At 32.1% G+C, this 22,432-nt stretch overlaps 3 protein-coding genes across 3 annotated transcripts; 2 read left to right on the top strand and 1 right to left on the bottom strand.

Annotated features, from left to right (window-relative positions):
• Window positions 1–6,795: 6,795 nt before the first annotated feature.
• LOC111021123 (palmitoyl-monogalactosyldiacylglycerol delta-7 desaturase, chloroplastic) lies at window positions 6,796–9,417 on the bottom strand. The gene is made up of 5 exons (XM_022297975.2): window positions 8,668–9,417; window positions 8,162–8,302; window positions 7,908–8,048; window positions 7,344–7,450; window positions 6,796–7,186 (listed from the first exon to the last, which is right to left on the bottom strand). The coding sequence occupies exons 1-5, from the start codon at window positions 9,220–9,222 to the stop codon at window positions 6,982–6,984; spliced, it is 1,149 nt and encodes a 382-aa protein (XP_022153667.1). The 5' UTR covers window positions 9,223–9,417; the 3' UTR covers window positions 6,796–6,981.
• Window positions 9,418–12,742: 3,325 nt separating this feature from the next.
• On the top strand, window positions 12,743–16,032 carry LOC111021101 (palmitoyl-monogalactosyldiacylglycerol delta-7 desaturase, chloroplastic). The gene is made up of 5 exons (XM_022297952.2): window positions 12,743–12,885; window positions 14,008–14,400; window positions 14,489–14,836; window positions 14,928–15,034; window positions 15,679–16,032. The coding sequence occupies exons 2-5, from the start codon at window positions 14,101–14,103 to the stop codon at window positions 15,884–15,886; spliced, it is 963 nt and encodes a 320-aa protein (XP_022153644.1). The 5' UTR covers window positions 12,743–12,885; window positions 14,008–14,100; the 3' UTR covers window positions 15,887–16,032.
• A 2,018-nt stretch (window positions 16,033–18,050) lies between these two features.
• Window positions 18,051–20,283, top strand: LOC111021091 (palmitoyl-monogalactosyldiacylglycerol delta-7 desaturase, chloroplastic). Its single transcript, XM_088127846.1, has 4 exons — window positions 18,051–18,862; window positions 18,951–19,298; window positions 19,403–19,509; window positions 19,920–20,283. Exons 1-4 carry the CDS (start codon window positions 18,500–18,502, stop codon window positions 20,131–20,133), a joined length of 1,032 nt encoding a protein of 343 aa, XP_087983972.1. The 5' UTR covers window positions 18,051–18,499; the 3' UTR covers window positions 20,134–20,283.
• The last annotated feature ends 2,149 nt before the right edge of the window (window positions 20,284–22,432 follow it).

The raw sequence follows: 22,432 nt of genomic DNA, 5'->3' as shown, positions 1-22,432 counted from the left end.
TTTTTGAGCGCCCGATAAACAAGGTTTTGTGTGAGGTGACAATATGTAATAACCCTTTTTTCTTTCCTTTTTCTTAGACACTAAACTAGCTACCGTTTGTTTGTAACTTACTTTTTGATGGGGTAAATTCCAAGTTCGGTTACAATTGCTTTCACTTCATGCTTGTATTTTAAATTCCCTTTTAATAGATTTATGGACTTTTAAGAAACTTTGTGCATCGTACGCGATCGTTTATATGACGTGTTGATTGTATCTTTTATAGATTATGTGTCCGGTTGATTTCGAGTGCAAGTTCAAGAGTTTGATGGTGTAAATAGATTGAGTTGACGATAGAGATCAAGACACAACATAAAAAGTTTAAGGACCGGTTAGAATTTTCTTTTAAAATATATGGACTAAATAGATATAACTTTAAAAATTTGGACTTTTCTTAATTTTAGAGTTCAAAGGTGTAAATAATTACCATAAAAACGGGCTTCTTAGAGAACTATGGTAAGTTAATTTTGAACTTTTAAATATGCTTCCATTTCTAGTAGTTTTTTTTATTTTTCAATAAGTTTCCATATATATTTTAGAAATAGAATTATATAAAAATGTCAGGACAATTTGAACCGTTTCCCTCCGTAAAACAAAATTGAAAAATTTGGACTTCTAATCTCAAAGAGAGAAGTATATTTCACTGGCTATACGTTGATGTTCGCATTTTTATTATATTATTAAATATAAAATAACTGTATCACTTTGTTTTAGGTATGAAATTGTGAGACTATGAAAACAGAAAAGAAAAAAAAAAAAAAAAAAGAGCAGAGGATCAGAAGATGATGATGATGACGTGGAAGGGCTTAATTTTCCAAGGGGTGATGATGGGCATTTTACACTCTCTGATGAGTGGCATATGGGGAATCACTGAATTACAGGTTGATAGAATAATAATAAGACCATTCATTTGCTCTCTCCAACTTGTTGATGTGACTCATTATATGTCTTCTGGGATGGCAAAATCATTTTAATTAACTTTTTTTCCACTCCCAAATACAGTTTTTAATTAATTTATTTAAGAGTAATTTTGGTATAGCTAAAATTATTTTTGTCATTTATAGAAATCATTTGTATATTTCATTGTCTAACTTTACTTTTTTCCTCAGAGAGGTTGACGGTTAAATCCCTCTATTCTCATAATCACTTCCATTTAAAATAGTTATGTTTGACAATAATATACCAGTGATTTTGGAGAATGACAAAAGTGTCAAAAATCATTTTCAAATATTTGGTTACCAACTTTTTCAAGTAATTTTTATATAATTAAAAAAGATTTTGAATCATTGATATTTAAAGTGCAAAGAGAGAATTTGACAAAAACTTTAAACATAAATCTTAGAGATAGAAATTTTAGAGGGTAACGGACACAAATTTACAAATTTTAGATAGAGAAATAAACTTACAAAAGAGATGAGAACTAAAAAATTACCTAGATAATCACACTCCAAGTGCTTGATTGGGAATCACTTAGGGCCGTTTGTTTCGTGAGAATCCAAGATTCCCATGTGATGGGCATCTAGATTCCTATGTTTTGTTTTGTGAGGACATCGGATACATAAGAGGCATCTTCAGATGCCTGAAATTTTAGATGTCCAGAATTTTAGATCTTCGATATCTTCAGATAATCATGTTTGTTTCGTAGGAAAATATATAAGGATGTCCGAGAATCTGGATAGCCACATTTGTTTTGCAGGATTTTTTAATGGGAATGTGTAAATTTTATATAATGTTCCAAAAACGTCCTTACGAATATTAATATAATTTACACATTAATATAATATAATTTGCATTTATGTAATAGGTTTTCTTAAAATTAATTTAATATTTTAGGTTTTTTTTATATTAATTGTATATATGTATTAATTTTTTGTATGTTATTAGGTAGAATTCATATTAATATAAGACTTTTTTAAAAGTAATTAATATTGAAAATAAATTTCAAATTTTCAATTTTAATATTTTTAAAAAAATACAGTTATATAGTTAATGTTATATGGGGTAAAATTAATTTATTATATTATTGTAAAAAGAAAAATATCAAAATTAAGCTAATTGTTAAAAAAGTATTACTTTGAAATTATATATTTAAGATAATAGATATTATTTATAATATTCATTCCAAATATTGAAAGTAAATGGAGATATTATATAATTTAATTGAAGTTTATTTTATATGTACATGTAATACATAAATATACTTAATTGCTTATTAGTCAATGAATATATTAATTTATTTAAACTATAAAATTACAAAAAAAAACCCAAAGAAATTTGATAAAAGAAATTATATGAAAAGATAACGAAGAGGTAAAAATGTCAACATAGGATATCATCGACATGCGAGTCATGGAAACCTATGTTTCAAAAAGACATCCAAATCGACTTGGATGCTTTCCAAATGGGCATCCTTGGATATCCAGACATCTCGAAATACCCAGGTATTCTTACATCACTACAAAATAAACGTGGGAATCCAGATGTCCGTTTTCATAGGAATCTTGGATTCTCATATGAAACAAACGATCCCTAAGTATCTCAAGATGTCCAGATACCCTAGGATGCCCATACCGGAGGACATCTAATAAGCTTTGGATGCCCTTTTGAAGTACGAGTTTCCAAGATTTCCGTGTCGATGGCATCCACTCTTTACATTTTTGCCCTTCATTTAATTTTAATACTTTGAAGCAATTATATTATTAATAATACTTATTATCATAAATATATAATTTTAAAGCAACATTCTTTTTATGACCCGCATACATGTGAGATTTTTCCTCATAATGTAATGATAAGAAAAATAAATTTCGTCACCTAAAATAACACCCATTATATAATTGTGTTTTTGAAAAAATATTAAAGTTGAAAATAAAATTTATATTATATTAATATGAATTAATTTGTTCTACAAAATAACATAAAAAACAAAATACTAAATTAGTGAAAACAAATCTATTATATTAAATGAATGCATATGAATATTCTAAAGCTACTCTTGGAACATTCTATAAATTTAAAATATTATCGAAAAACAAACGACCCTTAAAGTGATTTTAAACTTTTCACTATCTCAACAAGATTTTATGTTGAAGAATTACATTTCAATTATTCTAAAGGATGGATATCTCATGATAATAATTAACTTCGAACATAATTAAACGATAATTGACATACATCTACAACTAAGAGATTATGAGTTGGATCATCTATCCCACATGTTGTACTAAAAAAATAATAATAATAAGTTACTGCTCTTCAAAACTCACGTTGGAATTGCCAAACGACACTTTCTCCTGAGATTTATATTTTTGTCCTAAAATTTGGTACTTTGAAAGTTAAAAAATGTTATATTTCGGGTTTTCAAAATTTAATAAGTTTTATAATATGCTAAGTGGTTGCTAAGCCTTTACCTAAAAAGTCACAAGACTTCCTTTATTTTTATTTTGTTAAATTTTCTAACAAGATTTTCTTCAATTTTTCATTTGACTATTGAATGTTTTAAACCTATTTTTCATCAATTCATTGCTCAAATTTTAACAGTGAAGACTAAATTTGAAACTTGAACATCTAGATTTTTTAATAAAGACTAAAATGTTGTTTTCAAAATAATAATATGATAAAACTGCAGCAGAGAGTGGACAAAGGACAAAGTCTGTCAAAGAGCATGAGTTATAAGAAAGGTGATAATGATTTAATCAAAATATTAATTAAAAGCATACTATGTTTGAATGTATCTAAGAAGCAAATGATGGTTTAAATTATTCAGCAATTAATATTATTAAAGTTATGAAAAACAGTACTTTTTGGAATGCATTATTAGAAGTAATTAATTAAATTGAATATTAAAAAGTGTGCAGAAGAGCATAACTCGGATTATGGGTTAAGAAATAATTTAATTAATCCTTGTTCGTGAAGCATGTTTTATTTCTTAATAATTACCTCGACTTCCTCGCTACCAAATGCATGCTTTCTTACATATGAATTCGTCAGCAAATTCATCCACTTTCCCATCTTTATGTATTTAATTTACTCGAATTCATCAATGTTATGTTTAAGAAATTGTTGGGAATTTTATGTTGTTGATTGTTTTAATCAAACACCTATTATTGAATTTTTTATAAAATATAGTTTCAATTTTGTGGCAATTTTTTCTTTATCATTTTATCAATTTGAAATGATTAGTCTAAATTCATAAGGTGACTTGAACTTAAAAATGTTTAATAGGTATATGTGTTGAAAGGAGATAGCCAGATCCTTAACCTTTTAATTTATCTATGTTAAATGAATCAACAATTTTATGATTAGAAATACTAGGCTTATTAGTTAACATCTATTAGCTAGTTATGGTGTTATATTTATTTGTATATACTTCATCAACAATATCATGGCACACTTTAAGTTACTCACTAGCTTAATTAAAAATATAAGATTTTTGTATTTGAGAAGTTTTAATTAAGGAATCTTTTATCGTTAAAAATGTTTTAACATATATTTATAAAGGACGAATCGTCATTGAAAGTCTTGATTTTTCGTCGTTAAATGTATTAGTAAAGAGTGAAAATCGACCTTTATAAATATATGCTCAACGATTAAAATACCTATAGTTCCTTTTCGAGAAGTTAAGAGGCTCTATCCCATAACTTTTACCTTCATCCTTTAAGAGGGAAGCACCAAAACTTATCAGGTTTTGCATAATATTATGAAGCTTTGCCTTATGACACCATCTCCCAAGAATAATGAAATTGCTTCCGTGTAAATATGAGAAAATATTCAATTCATCACCCTAATGACTATCTTCCTGGAGAAAGCACACAACCCTAAACGTAACTTAACTTTTTAACATGTCCCAATAATCATACCATCACTTAATAATGATATTAATTGTTGATGTATAAATTTAATCTAACATGATGCCAAATTCGTAGCACTCATCTTTGAATAAGGGGATTTGACTGAATTTCCAAAAATAAAGAAACTACGCACTCATAAAACCTCGAGAATTCCCTCAATCCAAGAGACATCCACTTGAAGGCTACATATTTTTTCAAAATACTGAAAAGATAATGTACGTTGACCCATAAGTTGCTCGGGCCCAACCACCACTCAACTAAAAACCTTAAACTGATTGGTTAGCTAAATTTAATTCATTTATGAGTATCTCAACACATGAGAGCTTGACTCATTGACTAAGTTCGGCCTAGGGACTTTGAGCTCAATCATCAAGTCTCGAGCTAAACCTCGATCCATGGGCTGCTTAATTAGCCCAATGGGGCTTATTCTCATGGGTGGTCTAACCCATGGCTTGTGCCTCCGGCCCTTGACTTACGATGCTTGGTTTGTAGGCTAGTTCAGTAGAAATTCGTGTCAAAAGACTCGACTCTTAGATCATCCTTGAGCCTAAAGGTATAAGACGATGAGGATTGGCTTTCTAAATTTTTCTACTATACTCACTTGTGAATAAGACTTTTTCCTACCCATAACATTAACAACCAAGAAGAGTGATAGAATCACAAAATTCAAATCTAGGAATATAATTAACCCGAGTATCAAAATTTAGTTGTCAAGTTAAAAAACATAAACATTTATTTTTTTTTTTCTTTTTCGGAAACAACCCATCCAAAAAAGAAGGAAAAAAAGAAGCACTTTTTTTGAAACCATGCTTTCTGTGCTCTCGTGCACATGTAGAATGGAAACTATACACGTAAAATAAAGCAATTCTCCTTTCATTGTCCTCTTAAAAGGCATAACATTATTATTAATCTGTTTGGTTTCTTTTCTCTCCTTATTAGCTTCGAAATTCCAAATGTCGGGGTAAGGTAAGTAAGACTTAAGACTCGAGAGTTTCTTCTTTTCTAATTTTCCCTACAAAACAAAACAACCCTTTAAAGCGTTTGGATTGGATGTCGTGTGTTTGTTTTGTTTTGCTTCAATTTAATTATATTGGCTTCTTTTCGTTTTCAAAAGCCATGAGCTAAGCTCTTTCACATGGCTTTGCCTCTCACACAGTCCCAAACCTCTTCATGACTCATTGCTCGAGGCTGTCCCTAATCTACCTTATGTTTAATTTCAACATTTTAATCATCCTTCCTTACTCTAAACTTAATAATATAATCATCTTTTCAAGTTTAATTATATAGCCTATCGAGTACCGAGTATAAATACTGTTTCATCAATTTCAAAATTTTTAATCAAAACTGATTCAATTATATCGTTGAATTGAATAACGAAATGATGATGTACATTTGGAGTGTCATATCCATCATATCTAGGCAGGTTCGATCCAAACCTAACTAGCTGAAATTCGCATGAAGGTATGATATTATCCGCGACTTTACTTTTGGTATCATCCAACAGTCTTATACCAATGAAGATGTTGTCACTCATATATATATACCCATTACCTTTTCGGTCCCTAGTCAATATGAGACTATGTTTGCGTGCCTCACAAACCCGATAGTTCAAAATTTGAATGAAAGGTCTATGATAGGGGATTGTATTGAGAGTTGTATTCTCTGGAATTTGCTCATTCTAAACCAAAGATAGTAAAATATACCTAAAATGAATGTAAATCAAATTTATGTTCTCTGTTTTATTTTAGTATTGAAATTTAGCGTTATTGATTTCCGAGAAAAAACAGTTGTTGTAGCTCTGTTTTCACAACAAAGGTAAAGCTCATTGAGTTTTTAAATCAATTAGGATTAACCAATTTCGAATTAAATGAATATTACAGTCCATTTTAAGAAAAATAAAACTTACGAATTAAAAAAAAATCTCATTCTAATTAAATCAGTGAATACATGATGATATGCTATGTAAAGTTAACCGCAAGAACAATTTAAATGTTTCCCAATTGAAATGCTCTCTCCTCTCTTTCTATATATTTTAAAATTTTAAAACCATAAAGTTCTTGGTTCTGAGATTTGGCAGAGAAAAGTAAGTACAAAATCAGGTGGTGTTGAGAACAGCCATTCTTTCTTTCTGAAGTTCAGATGGTGTCTTCACATCTGTGGCCAAACCAAGAGCTTGAAGAAGCCAAACAACGTACCATGTCATGTCGAACTGCCACCACTCGAGGCCGTGCCGAGCTGAGAACTCGAATGCATGGTGGTTGTTGTGCCACCCCTCTCCAAATGCAAGCAATGCCACCCACCTTCACCAGCGAACACATATTATATATTAGATCGCACAACACTTCACAATAAATCACGTTTTCATCGTCGTCGTTAAATTTATATAGCTTCATGAACTCTTATTGAAATAATATCGTCGATATACTCGATTAGTTGGAAATTAGTCAAGAAAGTTACCAATTGTTTCTAGACAAATCCCCTGTTTTCCAAGCTTGTTTTCCCCATACATGGCAAGCTGAATTCACCAGCCAGGTGATGTGGTACACCCATACTATTCTCACACCCTGAAATCAAGAATCAAACACAAGATTTACACTTATTTTAATTATTTCAAATTCACATTTCATAATTGAGTAATCAAAATTTGACATAGTTATGGACCATGGAGAGAATCACAAAAAGCCCACAAGAGCCCAAAACAGCTCCATTTGGGTAGCCCACTTCTTCCAAACTCAAGTAAACTATTTCTTTTTCCTTTGACAAAGACAATTGAAATATAAAATTTGAATGTAATTAGTATTAATCAAGTCTTTGTCATTCAAATGGCCCAATCAATAAAAAACTAACTCCTATATTTGGACTATTTTATTTTTGCCTTAATCCTTTAAAATACCCACTAATTTAGAAAAGAAGAAAAAGACCCCACAACTAGAAAAACAACTCATTCACCCAAAATCAGTAGACAAAAAGGAAAAAGAAGTAAATTTTATAGAGAAATAGAAAGAAAAGAAGAATCCTTACCATTCCCCAAACAAGGAAAGGAAATCCACCAATGGCATAGAGCAGAGCACCAAGGGCAATTGGATGAAGAAGATAAGTGCTCTGAACAAACCTGTAAAATGGCTGCTTCTGCAAATCCCCAACATTGTTTACCTCTCCACACTAAGAGAAGAAAAAAAAAAAAAAAAACCATCACCAAAAGAAACCCAAAATTTAAAGTTAGAACAACCATTCATTTTTGGTCAATTATTCAGCCATGGGATCTGAATTCTCACCCTTTCAATCATGGCATTGGTATCAAACAGCCAACTCATGTGGCTGAACCAAAACCCTTCAATTGGGCTATGTGGGTCTCTCTCGGAATCGCAAAATTGATGATGGTATCTATGTGTGCTTACCCAATCGATCGGATTTCCCTGCCAAAAAAATTAAAGTTAAATTTTAAGTTAAGAGTTAACTGTGTCTCATAATTGTAGTCCCACTTTAAGTTATTGATCTATTCGATATTTTCGTCATCTGAACATAGCACAACAGTTATGTTTGATTAGAAGTTCGTATGTTTCAATTCTCACCACAAGATGTATTCAATATTTTCTAAAACCTATGGAGAACTAATGAGATACAAAAGGGGACTTGTTAGACAGAATCTTAAACCTAAAGTTTAGGAAGTCAATCAAGAATTTAATAAAAAATCTAAGACAACCCAAAAAATGGAAACAAATGTAAGTACAGAACAGAACAGAACAGATTTTGAAGAAAGGGAGAATGGGATTTTCAGAACCTGAAGGGCTTGAACTCCACAATAGGCGAAGAGATATTCAAGCCATTTGGGAAGTTTGAAGCTCCGGTGAGAGAGATTCCGATGATAAGAGAGGGTAATTCCGAAGAGTCCGGTGACAACGTACAGAGAAATCGCCACCCAAAATGCCGCCCAATTGAACTGAAACGGAGCCAGAAGAGTTAGTAAATGCGTCGCCACCACCACGCCGGCGGTTCCGATGTCCAGAGAGGTCCATTTCCGCCCCCAAAACACCTCCCTCCGCCGCCTCACCACCACGTCCGACAACAAAATCCTCCTCCCATCCGCCGCCGCCGGCCGCGACGCCTCTGCCTCGAACGCCTCCGCCGGCGGTGGAATTGCTCTGTTCAGATTCAGGGTAGGCGAATTCAGCCTCAGGGATTTGAAATCGCGCCGACCCACAAAATTTAGGGATAATGGGTCGGGGGAAACCCGGGGGAAATGGACGGGCGACGGCCGTGGGCGGTGGATCGCGCGGTGGAGGGAGGGGAAGCGGTGGAATTTGGAATCGGACGGTGGAGAATTGAGAAGCGCCATGTGGAGAAGTGATTCAGAATTCGCCGACCCTTTGTGGGTATTAAATCGAAGCAAAGAGTTGTCTTTTTCCAAATGGAGTTGTGGCTCGAAATCACTTTCAAACAAGAAATTTAACCCAAAGAAAAAACAAAAAGGGACGAAAAGGTATCAGGAAAAGAGAAAAATAGAGATAAGGCAGAAACGGAATTATGAGATTTCTGCATTTGTTTAGTGGAATTTGAACCAGATATTTCAATCCCTTCAAGATAACCCAAACCCAGTTCTCTTTTGTCTTTATTTTACCTTAAAAAAAAGGGATATTTTAGATTAATTTTGTGTTCTTGCGTCTCTCTGTTTCAGTGTCAAAAAATGGGAACTTGAATTCAGAATTGGGTCCATTTCCATACATTTTGCGTGCTGGAAAATCTAAATCCAAACACGTCAATTCCAGCACCATTTTCACGCTCTCAATTTCGGCGAGTCATAAAGTTTTACCGGTGCTGGGTCGCTTTTGTTCGGCGTTGTGATCATGGGTCGGTGCCATGATGGTAAATGTAAATTATAAATTTCTAAGGTCTCTATTTTTTGAATATTGCATCAATATTACTGCATTTGAATTATGTTTAGATTAAATTTATAAAAAGTGTCCCTATCATTTAAAAAAAGTATTATTTTTATTTTTTCATAAATTTGTTGCTAGATAGACATTTGAATTCATAAACTTTTAATTGAAAATAGCTATCTTACCCTCGACTTTAAACATCAATTTATTTGAAATAATATTTAATTTTTAAAGAGATACAAGTATTTTTTTAAATAAAAGATAAAGCGGGGGAGCAGCTTTCTTATTATTATTTTTAATATATATATATATTGGGGTAGAGGTTGATGTTCGACGAGAAATTCAACAAAAAGAGAAAAGTCGAATTAATGAACTTGTGTTTGTATTTATGTACGTAGGTGTAACAATCTCTCATGTATAATCTTCTGAGTAATTCTCTCAAATGTAAAATTTAATTAAAGGACTTATAAGCTTGTTCTTGAATTAGTGGTTGATGCCTTCAGCTTCTTGTTTGTCGAAGGTTCTTTGAAGTCTTCGGTTTTGAGCTTGTTGAAGACTTTGACTTGTTGATAAAGTTCTTTGGCTTGTAGATTGATGAAGAATTTGTGAAGTTTTCAGCTTTGAGCTTATTGAAGAATCTTTGAAGTCTTTGACTTTGCGCTCGTGAAGTTCTTCGGCTTTGCAGCTTGTAAAATGCTTCAGCTTTGCAGCTTGTGAAGTTGTTTGGCTTTGCAGCTTCTAAAATTCTTAGACTTTGCAGTTTGTGAAGTGCTTCGACTTTGCAGTGTGTTCAAGTTCTTCTGCCAATTTGATGAAGACTTTGCAGTTTGATGTTCAAGTATTGTTGCTTGGGGAGAGAAGATTCAATGTTGAAGTCTCACATTCTTCAAGTATCGAATTCTTGTTAGACGATTTTGAGTGCTCCAAATCTCTAAATTTTCTAGTTCTCTTCCAATCCTTCTTCCCCTTCTCAAATGAGGGGTCACCCCTCTATCTATAGAGTCTTGGTGGGTCTTATATGAGTAATGGCTTAATGGGCCATGGACTTGAGTCCAGTCTCTTAATGAGTTTTGATCAAATTAGTTGATTTCATCGTAAGAAAGACACGTGGTATAATTTGATTCGTCGATTTTAAAATTAAATTTAGGACACGTGTAATTTTATCATTGGTCTTAAATATAATTTTAATTTTGTGACATGGTATTTAGTAATCAACATTGGAATTCAAGATTTTTTTTAAGTAAGAAATAGATGTTCTGTGTGATTGAATTATGTTTGGTCTGATAATATTGATATCCAATGGCCATGTTTGAGGCGCATGCATGGCGGCCGACTTAGAAGTTACAAGTTGTGTAGAGTTCTCACCGCGTGGGACTCTTTTGCTCTTATCTACAAGCTTGCACGATTCCATATGTAACAAAATCACTTAATCGGTTTATATTATAGTTTCTCTCTTGATTTTCTTTCTTTTTTTTTTTTTTTTGAAATATTGTTTGCTCTATAGTCCTATTTAGTTTTTCTCCCCTTGTGACGTACTAAGAAAGGGAGGTTTAATTTTGGTACCATAGGTGGAACGAGTCTTGTCTACGAATTTTAGTCTCGTTCACTTTGGCCAAATTTCTTACACTAGATAATCAAGACCTAAGAGTTAATTTTCTCATTCCACAAGATGAAGGAGATCACATATTAACCATAAGAAAGAATAAAAGGTAGAGACACCAAAAGTTGACACAAAAGTTTATTGATTTGTCCAAAGTTTGAGACTATATTTACGGTAACTACCTATATTCTAATAACCACAGCAATAGTTACTTAAGAATACATAACGATTCTAACTAAATAAAATAGACCAAGTACTTTTGAAGTTGGTTGTGTTCCATCGATTTCAAATTGATCCAATTATTTAGCAAATATTGTTGGAAAAAATATTCAATCGACACTTGATTAGATTAAATAATCTAAAACTTATAAGTAACAAGAACGATAATAAAGATTAGGGAGAAGAAAATTAAACACCGAATTTATACTAGTTCAGTATAGGCTACGTCAAGTTCTCTGCAACCGTTGTAAGTTCTACTAAAATGGCAGGAAGAATCTTCCAAGAGTTTGCAAGTCCCTTACAATGATTTCTCTCAGTTTTCCCTCACATATAAAACGCTCACGAATCACTCCACAAGTCTTTCAAACTCTCGAACGGATACACAAGTATTTAGCTCTCAAACTCTCTCTTCTTGGAGAATTTCTCACGACTCTTTATTTGTGCACACCAATCAAATGACCCATCTATCTTTATTTATAATAGATGGTTTGACAAAAACTAAAAAGGGATTGGGAAAATAAAAAAGTCCAAACTAAATAGGACAAGGAAAAATTTAAATGGACCGTTTCCTTATAGGAAAAATATATTCTCCTTGGTTTGGCTCCATAATCCCAACAAATGCATATGTTGTAGCAGTTCTCGATCAAGCAAAGAATATGTTACAATTGTACGATATTGTTCACTTTGGACATAACTCACGACTTTACTTTTGGTTTGACTTAAAAGGTCATGAAGATAATTATCCTCATCTATATATCATTGATTACTCTCTTCCCTAACCAATATAGAACTTTGCACTCCTTACAAATCCAACAATATCTCTCCTAATTACGAAACTAAAATTTTGTTGTAAGATTTGGTTCGATAAAATCTTCTATCTCCCATTTTTAAGGGTATTTTACTTGTATAAAGGGTCACTAAGTGCCATCACAATAAAGTAGGTAGAGAAACTAGCAGCAATCTTATCCTATTCTCTGAGAAAAAGTTTTAAGAGGTAGAAACATTTTCGAGTACTTTTGTGGATATTCAATTGTTCCCAAAGTCTTGAAAGCCAAGCTTTCCCTAAGAAATACAATTATTCTCTCTCTAATTATTCACACATAAAAAGCCTTCTCAACAGAATGAGACTCTCACACAAAATATGCCCTCCTCACATTCTCACCACACACAATAAAACCATATGCAACTTCCTCTCTTGCAAACACAAAGCTTTCTCATTCTAAACTTGGATTCTAAGCTCTCTCAGCTGGGGAATTCCTCATCTTTCACAACAATTTCCCATTGATTGCATCATTTCTATTGGGTATGACATTTTTCTCTTGGTTAGAATTTCATTTTAATGTTTATTGGTGGTCTGCATTTTCTTTAATAACTATGTATTGCTTTAACTGGTCTATTTTTTGAAGTGTTAGACTTGGTGATTTCCTAGTTTTCTATGCATAAGGGGTTTATTGGAAACCCGTAAGGAATATTAAGACCGACAAAGTTGCATAAAATTGAAATTTTGCTTAGGAAAAGACCAAAAAAAGAAGGGAAAGAAAAAGAAAAAAAAGAAAAAGACTCTTTTCATGCTTAGATTATCAAAGTTCATATTAAAATAGAGAAGACCAATTTGGATCTATTTAATGTCGGATCACTTTGAAAAAGTGACAATGATCTTCCTCAATCAAACACATACCGGTTAGGCTTTGTTCTCCCGTGAGGATGGAAAGATGTAGGGCTTACTAATGGGTCAATACACAACTTTTTCAATTATCTTGAAAATATATTTGAATTCTTAATCAAATTTCGAAAACAAAAGCAATCTTTCGAAAACTTAACTTTTAAAAACAAAACAGAAAACCAAAACGAAAGGTTATTAAACGGAACTTAATCACCTACTTGAAAATAATTATACTTTGCACACCATAATATAATATTAGAATTAATAAAATTTAATTTTGTAAGAGTAAACTCACACAAATTTCTTCTACAAAAGTTGGTTCCTGTTATTTTCTACGAAAAGTAATCAATCCACAGATTCAAGTCAGTTCTTAATCCACAAATGGAACTTGGTATACGGGCGTGAAAGTGAAGGATCTAGTTTGTCTTGCTTTAGTGTGAAAATGAAGAGTAATTAATGATCATCATATAGTGAACAGACAAGTTAAAATTATAACATTCCCCACCTACTTAACTGTGCCCTTAATTAACTTCATTTCCCTATTACATTCACACACTGTTACTTAAAACCACAGTTCATAGTGGATACCGCAGTTTCCATGAAAGATGAAACTTAACCAAAACACTCTGTGCACTAAAAAAACAAATTGAAGAACTCCAAATAACTATGAAATTCATCCCAAGAATTTAATATCCCCATAATAACTAAAGAGAGACCAATTAAGTTTTGTTGCTCACATTGAGTTATAACTTATGATTTCAGTTGGAAGAGCACGCACTGAATTATTGGCCTCAAAGCTCTAAATGCATATGCTAGAGGAGGTGGTGAAGCCTCAACCAGGGTAAGCCCTTAATAATGGAGGCATCAAAACAAGAACCAAAGGAAATGATGAAGCCTCCAAGGCCATATGAGAGGAGAAAATGGACTAAATTAGACAAAGACATTGCTTGTTCTCTTTTTCTTGTGCATCTTCTTTGTATTTTGGCACCATTTCAGTTCAATTGGAGTGCATTTTGGGTTGCTTTTGTGTTGTATATTGTAACCGGTCTTTTTGGAATGACTCTCTCGTATCATAGAAATCTTGCACATAAAAGTTTCAAGCTTCCTAAATGGCTCGAATACTTGTTTGCTTACTGTGGAGTTCAAGCACTTCAGGTTTGCTCTTACTTCACTATTAATCAATGTTTATATGGATTAAAAATTAATGAATAAATAATAATTTTTATTCTTTTTTTAATTTTAGGGTGACCCAATGGATTGGGTGAGTACGCATAGGTGTCACCATCAATTTGTTGATACTGAAAGAGACCCACATAGCCCGATTAGAGGATTCTGGTTTAGTCATATTTTGTGGCTTTTTGATTCTTATAATTTGACTAAAAAAGTTTGTCCAAAGTATTTTAGTAATTTTCAAAAGTTAGAAAGAAACATCTTTGTATTATTTTCGAAGCATGGAAAACCGGAGAATGTTGCAGACTTGGAGAAGCAAGCCTTTTATCGGTTCATTCACCAGACATATCTTCTTCATCCAATTGTTCTTGCAGTCATACTATATGTTGTTGGAGGAATCCCTTTTCTCGTATGGGGAATGGTAACATGAAATTACTCTCTCAATATGTTTCCTTTTCAGTTACTAATCTATAAATCATAGGTAACATATACAATTTTAATTACCTTATCAGGCTGTGAGGATCGTAGTGGTCTTACACTTTACACTTATGGTAAATTCAGTATGCCATATATGGGGAAAGCAATCATGGACAACTGGTGACATGTCAAAAAACAATTGGTAATTCCTCATTACTCTCACTACTATTATTGGAGTGTATACTAGTAATTTTGCTTTTACATAAATCCAAACCAGATGAAATTCAACAAGATTTTAGTAAAGAATAAATATGAGTATAGCTCTATAAAGTAACACAAATTCTAACCTACTTAATTATACAGCGATGAACTAAAAAAATATATTTTACCTATAATATAATCACTAATGGGTAAAAGGTTAATTTAAATAGTTGATTGTTTTGTTTTTTCTTTTAATCTCTGTTTCAATATAGTAATAATCCTTTAGATGGTAAGTTTGTGGGTCAATTAAGAAAATGACGAAATTTATATGCAACTTTCTTATTTATAAATATAATATAGATCCATATATGTCGTAAGTGTCAAATTACCTGCAGATAATACCTATTAATTTAATTAATTAGTTACATGAATTTTTACGCAAAAAACATTTACTACCAAGTCCCAATTTGTTTTGATTTTTTTTTTCTTTTTTGAGATATTGAGCATGAAAGTGAATGAAGTTCATCCCGATCAAAATATTATTCAATATTTAATAAAAAGGACTATGTGTTATATTTGTGTTTATGATGTAATTAAATATAACATTGTAATTTTCTAGTTATTACAATATTTGATTGATTATAGGTGGGTGAGCTTAATCACATTTGGAGAAGGATGGCACAATAATCACCATGCTTTCGAATATTCAGCTAAATTTGGCCTTGAATGGTGGCAACTTGATTTTGGTTGGTACATGATTTTGTTTCTGCAAGCCATTGGAGTGGCCACTCATGTGAAATTACCCTCTCAAAGTCACATGCAAAATGCTACCTCTAGACAAACAAGAAGATGAATTTCTAAAATGATATTTCATATGGAAACAATAATTTATGCTCCTCTAAATGTTTGAGAATATGGAGTAAGAAAATGATGCCCATAATTTTTAATTTTGTTTGTAGGATGTGTAATATTTCAATATATATGATATCGATGAATTATGTCGTGTTATGATTTGATTTTGTCCAGCATTTTATTTTTAGTTTTCTATTTTTAAAAATTATGTTGGCTAGCTTCCTCTAATTACTTTGGTATGTTTGTCACATTTTAGAAATCGCAAGTGACTTCTTAGCTTAATTTCAAACAAAAAATAAGTTCTAAAAATTATTTGTTATAGTTTTCAAAACTTGAATTAGATTTTGAAAATATTGAAAAAAAAATAAACTTATTAGAAATCCATGGATGAAATGTTGGGATAATGAGGCCAAAATAAGAGGAGATCGGTGTCGAAAAGAATTTTCAACACTAGAGCGAATTCCTTATGTTGTATAGAACCAAATAAAAGATAATTCTAGGTAGTCATTATTAGGGTATTTAGAACAAGATATTATGATATATTGAGTGAGATCTGTTAAGGATCCCAAATTGAGGGGGCACGTTAAGGGTCGCACATCGAAAAAAGAGAGACCTAACAAGGGTTTATAATACACGTGGACTCTGCCAATTGATTTAACCCCATTAACATTGATATGATATAAGAGCCCAAAAAATTTATTAATTTAATTTAACCCTAGTCATTCCTACCAAATGAATAAAATATATATTCATCCTATCAGATTTCAACTTTGATTTATTATTGTTAAAAAAGAAAACTTTGATTTATTATTATTATTATTATTATTTTGATGAAAAGATAGGAGATATTTAATTAGAAAGTACATGAAAAATATACCAATGAAAAGCTAAATGAAAATACTTCAATTAAGCAATACGGTAAAAATATCATAATTACAAAAAGAAAGGAAGACGAATGAAAGGCGAACCAAGATTAGAGAATATTTAGCTGTTGAGCTCCAACCAAATGTGACATAAAAGCTAACCCACCATAGGATACCAAAGGGTAGAGCATTTAGATTTTGCTAACAAAAAGATCAACCTCGATAATATGAAAGAATCAATTGAGTCATAGAGCGCAATTGAAAGCCTAAATTCGTTCAACAAAGTGTAGTAGAGCTCCAAAGAAAAGGGCAATGCAGAATGATCAAGGTACTCATTGTTTCTTTTCACAAAGAACACACCAGTTGGGGTTGAGATGAAGAGTTTTCATCCGAAATTAAAACAATTAAGTATGTGCAATTGTAATGGTAATTAAAAGACAATAAAATAAATACCGGCGACACAAAAATATTTTTAATGTGGGACAATTTTCAACCTAATTCCGTACCATATTAATATTAATATTCATCAGGTTTCATGTTCAAACCAATTGGTAATGAGAAGAGTGGTTTATATCTATTATAAACCTATGGGATCCTTAACAGAGCCCACCCAATAGCTAAAATTCCTTTGAACAACCCTTTTGTCCTCCCGGCACAAAGGAGAGATTATTCATCTTCTAACGGAGCTCTCATAACTTTCGTGACATCGAAAGCACAATGTAACTAAGAGAACTATTTGCAACTTTAATGGTACAATATTGTTTGAAATTAAAGCAAAACTTGTTTACATTTAAGGTACATTGTCAACTTGTGGGTAACTTGGACCATGTCGAATGTGGATCACTTTACTTTGAAAGCATAGTTATGGTATGTCTGTAGCCAACTTGGGTTTTTCATTGGAGCTGCTGTGTGCTATAATATCGGTCCACACCAGCAATTAAGAAGGATAGAAACAGTACAATTCCGTTGCCTATGCGAGGTTGTACTTTAATTTAAGTTCATTTTCTTACTAACAGGTGGGAATAGGATGACCTAGTTGAAGCATAATAATAATATTATAGTGTATATATTCTGACTTCTAAACTTTAGGCTATATTGTTGGACATTTCAAAATTTTCTTTTTATTCTTTCTATTTATGATCATTTTACTTACTCTTTTAACCAGTCAATTCATCATTCCTAACAAATAGAAGGGAGTGTTGCAGACTTGTTAAATTTAGACACCCTAATAATAGGGTGCTGATAACTTATAAGAGGGCAGCATCGGTAGTCTAAACACAATTTTCCAATAGAATTTTCCCACTAATTAATTTCTAGCAAATATAGAGTTTGTTCTTTTGATACGCATACAAACAAGATTTTGATATGCATACAAATAATTGGAGATTCGTAAGAGACGCTGCAACTCAAGGTCTTTAGAAGCCATGCAGTGTGGTATATCAGTGTGGTATATCTTCTCTATAGATAATATTTACAAACGTGCCTTGATCCAAAATTTACAAGCTTTCTTTTAACTCTTTCTTTTATAGATTATTTTATTACATTAATTATTTGTATGGATTATTTTAGAAGTTCCTATTCCTAAACATATTTTGAACAACTTGCCAACAAAACATCCTCCAAAGACCAAAGAATGAGACGTAAAGGCATTCATGGATCAACTAAGTTTTGTAGCTCATATCTCATGCAATAAATGAGAGCTATAAATTTCAGTTGAGAGAGCACGAAGTTGTTACCCCCCAAACTCAAAAATGCACTACAAATACATGCTAGAGAAGTGGTGTAAGCCAGAACTAAAGCAAGCCACGCTAATGGAGGCACCAAAACAAGAACCAAAGGAAATGGCGATTCCTCCAAAGTCATTTGGGAAGAGAAAAAAATGGACCAAGCTCGACAAGGATGTTGCTTGTTCTCTCTTCTTTGTGCATCTACTTAGCATGTTTGCACCATTTTACTTCAATTGGAGGGCGTTTTGGATTGCCTTTGCATTATACGTCGCCACTGGCCTCTTTGGCATAAGTGTTTCCTATCACAGAAATCTTGCACACAAGAGCTTTACGCTTCCCAAATGGCTCGAATACTTATTTGCTTATTGTGGAGCTCATGCCCTTCAGGTAATTTGACAAACAGAGAATAAAGCATTTCAAAATATTCATTAGTGTAATTTGAAAATTTTTAATTATTTTTTTTAATGAACTTCAGGGCGATCCAATTGATTGGGTGAATACGCATAGATGTCACCATCGATTTGTTGATACGGAAAGAGACCCACATAGCCCAATTCAAGGATTCTGGTTCAGTCACATTACTTGGCTTTTGGATTCCTACTCTTTGACCAAAAGAGTTTGTCCGAAGTATTTCACCGATTTTCAAAAAGTTGAAAGAAACATCTTTGTGATGTTTTCAAAACATGGTAGACCCGATAATGTGGGCGACTTGGAGAAGCAAACCTTCTATAGATTTATTCATAAGACATATTTTCTTCATCCAATTATTCTTGCCATCATCCTCTACGCATATGGAGGAGCTCCTTTTCTTATATGGGGAATGGTAAAAAAATGCACTTTTCCAATTATAATTTGTGTTTCATCTTTAAAAATTAATATTCTAGATATAGTGATTAAAAAAGTAACATCAAATTCTTTGTCCTACAGGGTGTAAGGATCGTAGTGGTCCTACACATAACATGTATGATAAATTCAGTATGTCATATTTGGGGAAAACAGCCATGGAGGACAGGCGATTTGTCAAGAAACAATTGGTAATTTTTTTCTTCTTTTGCACATGGTTAATTACATTTCTAATCCGAAATATATATACTATTTGTATTATTCAATACTTTAGCAGATAAAATTCAAAAATAAATAAATAAATTGGTAATATATGGTTTAACACACTTTTCTTACCGAATAATTTCGATAATCACCATAAGTCTTGGAGAACACTCCAAGATAAGATACCTGCAAAAGGGAGTTCGCACTCCGAAACTCCTCCTACTTTGTGTTTCGAAAGTTTTTATAAGGTCTCAAGTATTCGTCCGAACTCGCAACAATGCAGTATATTGATGATGTGTGATTTAAAGGAGAAATAACATCCAACACACCACCATCTGTTTTGTATATGTAGTTAATTATAACATCGTATTTATTATATATTTTTGTGTTGTTTTAGGTGGGTGAGTTTGGTTTCATTTGGAGAAGGATGGCACAATAACCATCATGCATTTGAATATTCAGCTCGGCATGGAATTGAATGGTGGCAAATTGACTTTGGTTGGTACGTTGTTATGTTTCTTGAAGCCATTGGAATTGCCACTAATGTCAAAGTACCCTCTCAAAACCAGAAGCAAAAGTTGGCAATCGACGCACCAAAAGAAGGCCTTTAGATGCTTTAAACATAAATTAGTCTACTTTTATAAATGTTTCAGACGAGAATAAAATTATACCTATATACACTATTTACTACTTGGTAAAAGTATGTAATCCAAAATTATATTGTTAGTATATTTACAAGAAAATCCGATTTCGCATCTCATATTCACTCTATTTTATTCTCAAATAAAGTTTATAGTAAAATGAGATATTTGACGAGCCGTCTCTAGCATTTTTATTTTGCGAATTATATTCAAAGCAAGAATCTGTACATCACGTCCAATTTGAGTTGGACGATAAAAACTTTGATAAACAATAGCAAGCTCTTGTTCTTTTACCTTCTTTCATGTGTAAATTGATCAACTTATTAATCAATTATTTTGCTCACCATCCGAACCCCATGTAACTTAGAATTTTCGAGCCTAACTTTTTTTTTCCTCTCTCGAAAGGTATGTATTGTATAATTTTTTTGGGTAGCTTTCTCTTCTAAGAAATTCAGAGTTAGACGAGCTGTGGGCAATAATCATCCGGATATTAATATTTTCTTAAAGAAAAAAACTTAAAACTACATATAACTAAAAAATTTAACAACCTAATTAAAAATCTAATAAAATCTTAAAATTAACTAATTAAGCATTATAAATTTAAATTAAATCTATCGTAGATAACCTTTGAGTAAGGCATAGACATTAATTCCGAGGCTATAAAAAAACTAAATTTATCATTAAAAAAGTTAAATGGAATGGTCCCTTCCCATAAATATTATTGGGAAAAAGTAGAGAACAACGACTCAATGATGGGGATGGTTCTTATTTCCCGAATATTCGAGACCAAGTACACGAAGCATATTTAATGAATTTTATATAAAAGCCCTATGAAAAAAATTACCCGCCACCGATTCAAATTCTAATTTTCTAAAAGTATTACTTCTCAACACTTTTAAATGGTTATTTTCAATTTATATGTTGCGGTTACACATTTGGTATGGAAGTATGTTTTTTAAGTGTATATATATTATTTATTTATTTTCATATATAGTGTGTCTCGTAAAAAAAAGGTCCGCGCTTTTATTTTGTCTCGCGCTTAAGCTCCAAAAGTCTATAGGATTTTAATGCACCTCGAGCTTTTAAAAATATTGGATGAGAGAGACAAAAACTAAACCTTAGGACAAGGTAAGAGAGAAACTATAGACGAGGGGTGAGAATCGGTGAACAAGGAACCGCAGGCAAAGGAAGAAGTCGCTGCTGGACTATTGGTGGCAAACAACAATTGACAAAGAAGCTAGATGATTGCTGGCAAACGAGGAAATAGCCGAACGATGAAGAAGAACGAGCATCGTGCGAGTAGGCTAGGGTTTCTTCAAGGTGGGCTTTTTTTTAAAGTTAAAACCATTTAAAATTAAAAAAAAAAAAAGAAAGAGTTGATCGCCTACCTTCAATGGCGAGTGCCATGGCGAGGGCGCGTCAAGGTGCAGTGAGGCCATGCCAAGGCAAGCGTGGAGGCTATACTATCTTTGTTATACATTATTATACCGATATCTTTTTTTTCTTTTATATAAACCAACAGATTTTCGAGAATAGAATGTTTTTATTTTATATAATTTTAAATTTGAATTTTGTAGAGTCTAGAAATTGAAAATTTGGAAATTAATTAATCATCTAATAATTAATATGTAATATTACAATTTATAGAAATTAATAAAATTATATTTTTAAAAATTAATGGCATTAAACAAACTATAATTCTTATAAATAAAAGCATTATGATTATTACTTCAAGTTTCATTCTTCTTCTTTATGGTATGTTTATATAGAAAATTCAATTCTACTTTTTTATTCAATAAACTAATAATCAAAATCTATAAACTGATATATCAACACCCTTTGATATAAAGTTTAGGCTCTAACACTGATTGATGTTATTATTATAAAGTAACCCCCAGTGGGTGGGTCGAATAGGGATATCTCCCTCCCTAGTTTGAGTTTGGGGTGTGCATAGTTGGATTTTCTCCCCTCCCACTTATTTGGGGATGAGTCCTGCAACATCAATTACAATGTTGGGTGGCGGTCGATATCTTTGAAAGGGATCCAACTGGTTAAGCCACACGACATCAATTTTGAATTATAGAAAAAAAAGTTATTATTATGCAGTTTATGATATAAAAATTTGTAAATGACAATTATAATGTAATATTAAATACTAAATTTTGAATGAAGCCTCCTAAATGAATATTCAGGATCTGTCACTGTTGTTTCCACCCAAACCAATGTATATGTATTGTGTAACTTATTATAATATGTTTCTAAATATTTT

The sequence above is a fragment of the Momordica charantia genome (genome assembly GCF_013281855.1).
Source record: "Momordica charantia cultivar OHB3-1 chromosome 8 unlocalized genomic scaffold, Mcharantia_2.0 BLBB01000008.1, whole genome shotgun sequence".
Classification (NCBI taxonomy): Eukaryota; Viridiplantae; Streptophyta; class Magnoliopsida; order Cucurbitales; family Cucurbitaceae; genus Momordica; species Momordica charantia.
This window is presented reverse-complemented; position numbering and strand designations above follow the sequence as displayed.

Bases quoted from the DNA above. Each gene is read 5' to 3' on its own strand.
- LOC111021101 (XM_022297952.2), top strand. From the start codon at position 14,101: ATGGAGGCATCAAAACAAGAACCAAAGGAAATGATGAAGCCTCCAAGG. The intron at 14,401-14,488 runs GTTTGCTCTTAC...TTTTAATTTTAG, and splicing joins GTGGAGTTCAAGCACTTCAG to GGTGACCCAATGGATTGGGT. The intron at 14,837-14,927 runs GTAACATGAAAT...TTACCTTATCAG, and splicing joins CTTTTCTCGTATGGGGAATG to GCTGTGAGGATCGTAGTGGT.
- LOC111021123 (XM_022297975.2), bottom strand. From the start codon at position 9,222: ATGGCGCTTCTCAATTCTCCACCGTCCGATTCCAAATTCCACCGCTTC. The intron at 8,049-8,161 runs GTGAGAATTCAG...TTCTTCTCTTAG, and splicing joins CCAATGCCATGATTGAAAGG to TGTGGAGAGGTAAACAATGT. The intron at 7,451-7,907 runs GTAAGGATTCTT...TCTTGATTTCAG, and splicing joins CTTTCCTTGTTTGGGGAATG to GGTGTGAGAATAGTATGGGT.
- LOC111021091 (XM_088127846.1), top strand. From the start codon at position 18,500: ATGCACTACAAATACATGCTAGAGAAGTGGTGTAAGCCAGAACTAAAG. The intron at 18,863-18,950 runs GTAATTTGACAA...AATGAACTTCAG, and splicing joins GTGGAGCTCATGCCCTTCAG to GGCGATCCAATTGATTGGGT. The intron at 19,510-19,919 runs GTAATTTTTTTC...GTGTTGTTTTAG, and splicing joins GATTTGTCAAGAAACAATTG to GTGGGTGAGTTTGGTTTCAT.